The sequence below is a fragment of the Lethenteron reissneri genome, chromosome 17, assembly GCF_015708825.2.
Source record: "Lethenteron reissneri isolate LAM-NWPU_2019-01 chromosome 17, ASM1570882v1, whole genome shotgun sequence".
Lineage (NCBI taxonomy): Eukaryota > Metazoa > Chordata > Hyperoartia > Petromyzontiformes > Petromyzontidae > Lethenteron > Lethenteron reissneri.
Window position 1 is genome coordinate 6,557,469 of NC_083795.1, and position 11,973 is coordinate 6,569,441.

Sequence of the window (11,973 nt, forward strand, 5' to 3'; positions counted from 1 at the left end):
CTCCAACTTGCGCATGGTCGCTAATCCACCTGGTTATAAACAAAGGAAAGCTATCTAATTAGAGTAATATTTTTCTCTACTCCTTGTTTGGTGGAGCACTAACACGTTTCTGCGTAATGCGATAGGCACATTCTTGCTGATGCGTGCCCCGTTTACGTTTCTCCCATAGGGAGATACTGTAATTACATATTCGGTCATGTCACATAGAGAAGAAGCTGCATATAAGCACACCTAATATAAGCACAGCTGGAATATGAGCACAGCATGGTTACATTAGACAGCTGGGGGAAAAGACAAAGGGCAACTTCTTATGCACGCACACTACTTCTGGTATAAGCACAGCTGGCATTGCGAGCAGGTGGTGTGCTTATAATGCAGCTTCTGCTGTTCATGTACATCTTTATCACGTGTCGTCCGTAAACGTACGGCTTATATCGGACGAAAGCTCCTGACCTTTTATTTGTAACATGCGTTCATTAAAATCACAAGCACGCGTCGGTTTCTTTTTCTTTCCGCGATTTAAAAATAAAATTTCACGCAATGGGCCAATTAAGATGAGAACATTCCAGTTGCATAATGCGAAACAATCATTAGCGGCGTTGCGGAGTTACATAACAGTGACGGTGGCGCGCGGGAAGCAATTAGCGCGAGGTGTGTCACTTAATGCGCATCGGTTTTTTTTTTAGTGTCGATGCCAAAGGTCCCGACAGCCAAACTAAAAAGTTTCAACAATGCACAACAACGTGCACCTGTGTGTAACTCAATGCCCTCGGCCTTCAATATTATGTAAAGCCGCCAGTTCCCGATGAGCTGCATTGGGATTACAGTATCTTGTCTTAAGTAACCGTCAATACATTTGGATTTTTTTTTGACAAACCGGTAGGCTGCAGCGGAGGCAGACTTTGCAGCAGTGAACATTTGTGACCGCCGTACTGATCAGTCTTAATATGTATGAAACCGGTCTGCGTTTATATTCTTGGTTCTTTCGGTAAAGTCACGTAGACTTTACCGAAATAACCAAGAATATGAATCCCTGCAGTCACGAAAGCTTTAAATCGGTCTACGTTTGTCTCTCTGTCTCACTGCTGTATTTTGGTTGGTCACATTTGCTTAATTTATCGATGGTAACTTAAGACATGATGACATGATTGTAGTTCTTCAGGAACTGGTGTTTTTTTCTCTTCGAATGCTTACACTGAGAGCCTGTTGTGCACACAGTGCACACCTTTGAGCATTGTTCAATATGTTTTGTTTTCTCATTTACAGATTTGAGCCAAAGGAACTTATCGAATATCCAAGGAGACGTGCTAGAAACACCCAAAGCCGTGCCGCGTGGCTGCCTTGTTTAATCAAAACAGCCACTGGAACTTAAATTAGCTGTGCTGTAGTCATATATGGGTTATAATATCTGCAGTAACCAACTTGTTATCAAACGAAGTTCTACGTTTTTCTGCAAAACACAATGTTTGTGCTTTGGAATACGCAATACGTGGCCCTTATGCAATTTAGTGCTGCGATTATTACGTGCGATAGAATAACGGGTGTTAAAGCATGAAGCAATTATTTTTAATAACACTGCATCCTGGACTTTGAGCTAACCTTTATCGCGTGCTTAGGATAGGTTAAAGTGCAACTGTAGTAAATTTGTGCCGTCTGACAGCCTCCATCAACAGTAAATATTGTTTCCAAACATCAGGCTCGCTTTAATAAAACTGTTATGACGTTATTGAGCCACCCGGTATGATCGATAACCCTTATTGTTCCAGCCGTATCGATCTGTCGAGCAACGAGATCTGAAATCATCTCGCCGTCATATTCCTGTCGAAAAGGCTTCGGGTCCTTCATTTCACAGCATAAGAAAGGAATTTTCTTTTCTTTTTTTAAACGTTTTATTGCCTCCCTTAAGCTTTGGAGGCCACTCTTTGCGAGAGTTTTCCCCAATCCACAAACCCGTTGCCACGAGTTGCCGCATTTTGAGCGATGTGCAAGGATGGATTAAGTAATGGGTGATTGTGAATGCGGGGGGCTGGGGGAGGGTGGTAGCGCGGTGGCTAGCGCACTGCGCTACGAAGCTGACAATCTTGGATTTGATTCCCGGCCATGGCTAACGTCAGTTGCGAGTGATATCTGAATTGGCCCCCCGTGCTGACCAGTGTGGTGAAGTATGGTCAAGCGGATGTGGGGAAGTATTCATCCAGAAGTGGCTTGACAAAGAGCTGCAAATGATTAACTCGTAGGTGGGCTGGCATGGATTCACTAATGGGTAGTTCAATTACCAGCTTGTGAAGTCAATAAATGTGGGGCAATGATGTGCAACACGCACTGACCAGTGCGGTGAAGTACGGTCAAGCAACCCTCATGACTAACACGGAATGGAGAGGCCTTCATCCAGCAGTGGATTGACAAAGAGCTGTACATTATATTTTAAATTTTATACAATTCACAATTTTCAATGAAAGCTTTCGATGCATGTGTTTCTCTTCGAAGGGATTTTCAGAGGGAACATTGTCCGTCTGGCAATGTGCCTGGACACTGCGTTGTTCTGCCTCATTAAAGCAAGCCGGTGCAAAGGAAAGCATAGCCCTTGTGACAATAACATCTAATGAACTAGTTGATTTTGTAGCGGATACATTTGCTGATGTGAATTCAGCAAAGGTAAAGAGGCAAGCTTACAAGAGCTTTGCACTATTTATTCTTATTGTACATGTTATGTATATAAAAAATATATTATTGTCCGGCACGTAGTGTTGTGTATGTACCCCCTTTTTATTTTTTTTTTAATATTATTTTTTTTAAGGCTTATTCTGCCATCATATATAATATTGTTTTTTTAATAGACACGGGGCCACGTGGGAACGAACACGCCCCCACACTTCCACAGAGGCCCCCACACTTCCACAGATGCGCGCATACCTCATTTCAAAGGAAAGAGGACATGACAGGGGGGGCAATAAGGTAATAAAAAAAAAACTCCCCTAAATTCACACAAGAGGAACAAGGGAGGGGGGGAATTGCAGGCGGGGGGTTGCAGAACCAGGAGACACGGAGGAAGAGATAATTATATTCTGAACAAAGATAAGCCGGGATATCAGATTAAATAATCACAAGAAGTCAAATAATAAGTACGGAATTAAAGTAGAAGAGGAATCAAGGGCGGAGAAGGCTCTCAAAATTAACCAAACACAACAACCCATGGGAAGCGAGCAACACGGCCGCCTTTGTCTTTCCGAGAGGATCTCCACACGCAGGCACAAAGCTAGGAAATGACACCCATAAAGGGGGCAATGGCTCAAAGGAAATTAACACGTCTTCGAATAAATAAGCGCATGCGCCGGGTGCTCCCACCGTGGAAACAACCGCCTTTGTCTCCCCACAACACGGACAAACACGCACGCGAAACACACGGACAAACACGCACGCGAAACACACGGACGGACACACACACGGACGCAGATGGTCCAGCCCCCACAGGAAGGTTTTATGACACAGCTTTGAACAACTCGGGAAGCCCGAGTGGAATTTTCCGATATAAACCGAAGGAAAATCCATACAACAGCAGATCGTCAGGGGCTCTGGCCCCCATCACAGAGATCGTCAGGGGCTCTGGCCCCCATCACAGATATCGTCCGGGCTTCGGCTCCAACACACATATCATCCGGGCTACGAGCCCATCTTCGGCTCCACCACAGATCTTCACGAGCTCCGGCCTACATCTCATCTCGTCTCCGGGCTAAGGCCCCACCAGAGTTCTCCAGGGCGACAACCATCTCTCCTCGTCGCCGCCAACGAAGAAGCTCCTGTCATTCAGAATGACGAGGGTCGCGGAGTAGCGACGCGTAGCTACAAGCCGAGGTCTGCACCACCTGAGAAGAATCGCTACCCTGAGTCGCAGAGCTGCGAGTGAAGCCAACAAAGACGCCAACGTCCACCCTGCCACGAACGAAGCATCGCTCCTCGTCAGAGTGACGACCAGCGAACAACCCGCAGGAAAGGCGGAGATCGCTGAACGAGCGCCAACTTGCGCCACCTTGCGCCACCGTGCGCCACCGTGCACCACTTTGCGCTGAACGTGCGCCACCGTGCGCCACCGTGCGACACCGAGCGACAACGAGCGACACCCAGATCGACCAGCATCAACCCAAACCGACTCGTCATCCCGCCGTGGAGAAAAAGAGTCAAAGTCTTCTGAACGAGCGCCGCCGCTCACCTCACAGCGGAGAAAGTCTCAGCTGCCGCTCGCACAAACAACAGAGGTCGTATCGCTCCCCACATACAGACTCAAGAAAACACAGAGAAAATCTTGTCAAACCAGTTTCCTTTGTCCCAGAATCTCGCCGAAGAGTTAATTAAAACAGAGCCAGATTCGCTCTCGCGCCCACACGCCCTCACCCACCATTGTATCAAACATTCCGTTAAAAAGGATTTTAGACTTGCCGATGAATCTATTGACATATACTTTCGCCTCTGGGATACAATAAGTGCTTTTTATTACCGCCATATGAAGTGTGTCATGCTTGTTTTCAAACTCGACCAGTCGCCGATTGTGATCGATACAGGGGCGAACTAATGAGATGCCGGGTAGGAAAAGTAGAGGTTACAATTGATAGAAGTGTTTTTAGTCATTCAGTTCGTTAAATGCATAAGTGTTTATTCATTCATTTTAGTCAAATGCATAAGAGTTTGGTTATTCATATTAGTTAGTGCATAATATCGCAAATGCATAAGAATTTTAGTTATTCAATTTAGCTAAATACATAGTCTCGCAAATGCATAAGTGTTTATTCATTCATTTTAGTCAAATGCATAAGAGTTTCGTTATTCATATTGCATAATTGCATAATTTCACAAATGCATAAGTGTTTATTCATTCATTTTAGTCAAATGCATAAGAGTTTCGTTATTCATATTGCATAATTGCATAATTTCACAACTGCATAAGTTTTTGTCGTTCATATTAGTTAATTGCATAATCTTGCCCATGAATTATTGACGCATGTTTGACCTGCATGATAGAATGTCGCGTGCTTGTTAGAATAAAATTGTTATCACAGAAGCATATTGAGTGTTCTTTCCAAGTCCATGCAAAACCATCTTATTCATAAGAGCTGTATCCTGCGATGAGATATGAAAATGGAGACCTAAAATATTATAACACACACTAGGATAATCGGTAAATGAATCTATGATAATCGTGTTATCCTGATTGATAACTCTGGATAAACGAAACTAAGCAAATTATCATAACTGCACACATTAACATAATCGCAAGCCTCCGCATAAATTACTACGATTATCTCCGTGATTATCATAATTTATGCATATAATCACACGCATTATCATAATTTATGCGTATTAATACACACACTATCATAATTAATGCGAATTGCGCATTTTTCGGAAAATTATTAATTTTTATTATTTTCATCAAAATTTCATAATACCAACACATACAACATAATGGGTGGCCCGTCCGGGATCTCTCGCAGACAGTGTTTTGCATGGATGATGGAATGAATCACTTCGTGTTAACCAGAATATCAGGATCGAACATTGCATGGTGATTGTGAACGGGCGGAAAACAAAAAAACGCCCTCTAAGGTTAAAACCCAGAATAGCAGGTTAAAACAGAGACAGTGGAATTAAGATAATATCGTATCAAACCAATTGCATCCTCTGATAAATGGTGTTAGAGGTACGCACTCTGAATCGGAAAATAACAGATAGCTCGAGTCAAATTGACTACACTCTGTGAGATAATTGTTTTATATGCACTCTGAAAAGAAATGTCAAAGTAACTTCCGCCATACCTAAGATGCTAGGATTGAGAATAATTTTTGAATGGGTTACGGGATACGGGGAGCTCGTATTTAAACGTACCGACCAATCTGTTACAAAGCAGTACAGTCAGAGAGACATATGGGAAGGGAGCTGTATCGATAACACGAACACACCTCGGGGGAAACTAATTGACTGGATAAAATGTAACGAAGGCGAACACGATGCAAAAACTGCAGAGAAGGCAGGACAGGACTCATGCCTTCTCACACAGGCATACAGACAGGGATTGTGGAATGAGGGAAAATTTGGAAAGGAAACGGGAGAGAAATCAGTGCTCGCGACACCAGCGAAACTCACAGACGTTGATCCCCAGAATAAATATGGAAGTAACATTAAATCACACTCTTGGGTACGTGGACAGAGTCCAGGGACCAATCGCACAAAAATTATGGATATCGAACAAAAAATCCTTGATAAAGGGAAACCCTCACAATTCGAGAGAAGGGATGGAGAGATACATATGCAAACAAAAACATGTGAGACTGACAACTTCACAGATAGAGGGAGGAAAAATGTTAAAGTAAAGTCGACAGGACATGCTCCACTAAGGGCAGAGGCAAAAACTGAAGGGAAATGGCAACACGAGCGACACGGCACTGGGCGCGCACACAGAAAATGCACACCACTTAAACACAAGCGACACAGCACAGACCAAAGTGACAGATTGCCTGATGATAACTTGTTTGATGATGACGCTGTCGGCAATCAACTTTCGGAATACCTATTCAACAGTAAAACCCTTAAATTGATGGACAAGGCTCTAGTCAGAATTCCCGATTTTGACCCCCACAATAAGACTATGGATATCCACACACATATCGCAACCGTAGAAGAGGAGGCAATGATTAGAGGGCTGAGGAGACGGGATGAAAAAGCGAGTTTGTTGAAACGGACCTTACATAAAGAATCTATTCCATGGGTAAAGTCACTACCACACAAGGTTAGAAATGATTTTAAACAACTGAGCCTGGCAGTGATTCGGAAGTTTGGAGAATATTCGACACTCACGGAGGGGTTTTATGCTGTAAAATCGATGACCCAGGGCATGGACCAAGATCCACGTGACTACCTCGTCCAATTTAAAAGAGCGTATTACGCAGGCGATGTGAATCAATACCACGAAGGAGATAAAATGTTCAAAATTATGTTTTTTGAATCCTTGAGCCCAGAGATTACAGAAAGGGTGAGAATGGTTTTGAATCCAGAAACCGCATCCTTACGCCGCATAGAGAGCAAGGCGTACATGGCATGGTTATACAGAGCTAAGAATCATAATTCGGATCCAGAACACAGGGAGAGGGATGAGGAACCCAGCCTCTCAGAGAGGAATAAAAATCACCGAGCAGTCCCACCATGCAGGACGGAGCAGAAACGCACGCACACATGGCAAAATAACCCAGAGAGAGGTTGGCACGAGAATGAGAGCGGCACAAAGCCGAACATTCAGGAGAATCGCAGGAGGGGGAGGTTCAGAATAGAACCATACCAACACCCCATGCCACGACACACACAAGATCAAAATTACCCACAAAGATGGCGAGGTAACAATCCAGGAAAAATTTGGCACCCAAATGGGAGAAATACTGGGCTAAAAATGTACGAGAATCGCAGGAGGGAGAGGTTCAGAGCAGAACCATATCAACACCCCATCCCACGACACACGCAAGGTTCAAATTACGCACAGAGATGGCAAGATAACCACCTAGCGGGAAGGTGTTACACAGACCGCGGAGGTATGGATGCGAACATTCAGGAGAATCGCAGGATGGGAGGTCAAACACAATCGATCCAATTCCGACCAATTCCTCCACCGGCTATACCAAGAGGGAATAGAGGAATAACACAGAATGCGGTCCAAATACGTGATGAACCATCCACAGTGAGTGCGAGCGAGCGGCCAACACGCGCCCCACCCGCCGAGGTGTTAAACCCTGAGCAGGCTGCAAGTGACAGGGCTGAATTGAAGTGTGATCGGACGGTGGATAGCAGACAGCAGAGACAAAGAGAGAACACAGAGACACGCCCTGAGGAGCGCAGGCGTGAGCCTTTGAATGGAAAATATCCAAGGGAAACCAAAATGTATGTGGATCGGAGTGCTAAAATGGAGACGAATGTTCATGACATATCAGGAATGGTGTTGGAATCTAACACACTCGTAAAAACAAAGAGGGCAACATTACGAGGCACAGAATTAAGTCGACACACTGACTCGGCAAATGTGCATGTAATCGCAGAGAGAGCGAATGCCACGAACCAAGTGTCAAAATGGGTCGTGTGCGCGAATTCTGGTTACGTGCAGCACAATTTTTCACCACACACTCCCACGACGCGAGAGAGTGAGAGAGGAAACTACAAAAACGAACCCGAAAACCGTGATCAAATTATCAAAGTGATAAGTGGTAAACCAGGCAACATGAGGAAGGTAACGCATAAATGCGTTCGAAACCGCTACCTAGCGTTTCCCAGGATTTAACAAAACAAAAATGAATGTTCGTCAGAGTTATGATGTATGAGAACCGATGTAACGCAATATCGATGTTAACGGGTTGTTATTTTCTTTGCTTAATTCAAATGTAACCAGGATTTAACAAAAACAAAAATTAATATTCGCCGGAGTTATGATGTATGAGAACCGATGTAACGCAATATCGATGTTAACGTGTTGTTTATTTTCTTTGCTTATTTCAGATGTAACCAGGTTAAGATGGTAATACGTGCACGCGCGTCGTAAGAAATAACCGCCGAGAGTAAGGGCGGCTGATGGGATTCATGACATAAAAAGGGGGCATTACTTTGTTTGAAAATTCGCCAGTGGCCAAATCGACCCCTGATAATTTTCAAACGGGCGGACTGTTGTGTATGTACCCCCTTTTTATTTTTTTTTTAATATTATTTTTTTTAAGGCTTATTCTGCCATCATATATAATATTGTTTTTTTAATAGACACGGGGCCACGTGGGAACGAACACGCCCCCACACTTCCACAGAGGCCCCCACACTTCCACAGATGCGCGCATACCTCATTTCAAAGGAAAGAGGACATGACAGGGGGGGCAATAAGGTAATAAAAAAAAAAACTCCCCTAAATTCACACAAGAGGAACAAGGGAGGGGGGGAATTGCAGGCGGGGGGTTGCAGAACCAGGAGACACGGAGGAAGAGATAATTATATTCTGAACAAAGATAAGCCGGGATATCAGATTAAATAATCACAAGAAGTCAAATAATAAGTACGGAATTAAAGTAGAAGAGGAATCAAGGGCGGAGAAGGCTCTCAAAATTAACCAAACACAACACCCATGGGAAGCGAGCAACACGGCCGCCTTTGTCTTTCCGAGAGGATCTCCACACACAGGCACCAAGCTAGGAAATGACACCCATAAAAGGGGCAATGGCTCAAAGGAAATAAACACGTCTTCGAATAAATAAGCGCATGCGCCGGGTGCTCCCACCGTGGAAACAACCGCCTTTGTCTCCCCACAACACGGACAAACACGCACGCGAAACACACGGACGGACACACACACGGACGCAGATGGTTCAGCCCACAGGAAGGTTTTATGACACAGCCTTTGAACAACTCGGGAAGCCGAGTGGAAGTTTCCGATATAAACCGAAGGAAAATCCATACAAAGCATATCATCCGGGCTTTGGCTCCAACGCAGATCGACAGGGGCTCTGGCCCCCATCACATATCGTCCGGGCTTCGGCTCCAACACAAGATATCATCCGGGCTACGAGCCCATCTTCGGCTCCACCACAGATCTTCACGAGCTCCGGCCTACATCTCATCTCGTCTCCGGGCTAAGGCCCCACCAGAGTTCTCCAGGGCGACAACCATCTCTCCTCGTCGCCGCCAACGAAGAAGCTCCTGTCATTCAGAATGACGAGGGTCGCGGAGTAGCGACGCGTAGCTACAAGCCGAGGTCTGCACCACCTGAGAAGAATCGCTACCCTGAGTCGCAGAGCTGCGAGTGAAGCCAACAAAGACGCCAACGTCCACCCTGCCACGAACGAAGCATCGCTCCTCGTCAGAGTGACGACCAGCGAACAACCCGCAGGAAAGGCGGAGATCGCTGAACGAGCGCCAACTTGCGCCACCTTGCGCCACCGTGCGCCACCGTGCACCACTTTGCGCTGAACGTGCGCCACCGTGCGCCACCGTGCGACACCGAGCGACAACGAGCGACACCCAGATCGACCAGCATCAACCCAAACCGACTCGTCATCCCGCCGTGGAGAAAAAGAGTCAAAGTCTTCTGAACGAGCGCCGCCGCTCACCTCACAGCGGAGAAAGTCTCAGCTGCCGCTCGCACAAACAACAGAGGTCGTATCGCTCCCCACATACAGACTCAAGAAAACACAGAGAAAATCTTGTCAAACCAGTTTCCTTTGTCCCAGAATCTCGCCGAAGAGTTAATTAAAACAGAGCCAGATTCGCTCTCGCGCCCACACGCCCTCACCCACCATTGTATCAAACATTCCGTTAAAAAGGATTTTAGACTTGCCGATGAATCTATTGACATATACTTTCGCCTCTGGGATACAATAAGTGCTTTTTATTACCGCCATATGAAGTGTGTCATGCTTGTTTTCAAACTCGACCAGTCGCCGATTGTGATCGATACAGGGGCGAACTAATGAGATGCCGGGTAGGAAAAGTAGAGGTTACAATTGATAGAAGTGTTTTTAGTCATTCAGTTCGTTAAATGCATAAGTGTTTATTCATTCATTTTAGTCAAATGCATAAGAGTTTGGTTATTCATATTAGTTAGTGCATAATATCGCAAATGCATAAGAATTTTAGTTATTCAATTTAGCTAAATACATAGTCTCGCAAATGCATAAGTGTTTATTCATTCATTTTAGTCAAATGCATAAGAGTTTCGTTATTCATATTGCATAATTGCATAATTTCACAAATGCATAAGTGTTTATTCATTCATTTTAGTCAAATGCATAAGAGTTTCGTTATTCATATTGCATAATTGCATAATTTCACAACTGCATAAGTTTTTGTCGTTCATATTAGTTAATTGCATAATCTTGCCCATGAATTATTGACGCATGTTTGACCTGCATGATAGAATGTCGCGTGCTTGTTAGAATAAAATTGTTATCACAGAAGCATATTGAGTGTTCTTTCCAAGTCCATGCAAAACCATCTTATTCATAAGAGCTGTATCCTGCGATGAGATATGAAAATGGAGACCTAAAATATTATAACACACACTAGGATAATCGGTAAATGAATCTATGATAATCGTGTTATCCTGATTGATAACTCTGGATAAACGAAACTAAGCAAATTATCATAACTGCACACATTAACATAATCGCAAGCCTCCGCATAAATTACTACGATTATCTCCGTGATTATCATAATTTATGCATATAATCACACGCATTATCATAATTTATGCGTATTAATACACACACTATCATAATTAATGCGAATTGCGCATTTTTCGGAAAATTATTAATTTTTATTATTTTCATCAAAATTTCATAATACCAACACATACAACAGTAGACATCTTGCAATTCAGCCCTCATCCCACAGTGACTATGTGTTAAGATATCACGATTTTTGCTCACAGTTTTATTCAGAAATCAGAATCTTTATTTATCCTGCAGGAATCCGATGAGCTATGACGTTCCTCTTCACAGATGTCCACCGTGGCCGGGTCAGCAAGTTTCTAAACAAACAACACCGAAAGAACGAAGAAGATGAACACAAAAAACTTTAGGATTGCAAATTAGAGAAGCAGGCAAGCAAGTCACGAAATATAAATAAACATTTTTATATATTTTAAAGTCTAATTTATCAAGCTTGGGCATGGCAGCAATAACAACACCAAAACAGTCCCAGACCACACCAAGATAACACAGCCCCTCCATAAATTGGCGAATTTACCATGGAACCATCGATAGGAGCAAAGTTACAAATCAATTCGTTTTTGTCTCAGTCTTTGCTCGTTTGTATTGTTTTTACTTCACCGGTCACGTTTGTGCAATTCTGTTCACAACGTTACTATAAATGTGACGTTAGCATAGCATTTCCATGTAACCTAAATCGATTTTTACACGCACGATTCTACATATTTTTTTTATCGTGAGCATAAGAAACAATATG

The 11,973-nt window shown here is 43.8% G+C and overlaps 1 protein-coding gene across 1 annotated transcript; it reads left to right on the top strand.

Annotated features, from left to right (window-relative positions):
* The first annotated feature begins 3,576 nt into the window (after positions 1-3,576).
* On the top strand, positions 3,577-11,272 carry LOC133343403 (uncharacterized). The gene is made up of 2 exons (XM_061552985.1): positions 3,577-4,678; positions 4,811-11,272. The coding sequence occupies exon 2, from the start codon at positions 5,813-5,815 to the stop codon at positions 8,309-8,311; it is 2,499 nt and encodes an 832-aa protein (XP_061408969.1). The 5' UTR covers positions 3,577-4,678; positions 4,811-5,812; the 3' UTR covers positions 8,312-11,272.
* Positions 11,273-11,973: the final 701 nt, after the last annotated feature.

What these genes read in the sequence shown, in the direction of transcription:
- LOC133343403 (XM_061552985.1), top strand. Translation starts at nt 5,813, where the DNA reads ATGCTAGGATTGAGAATAATTTTTGAATGGGTTACGGGATACGGGGAG.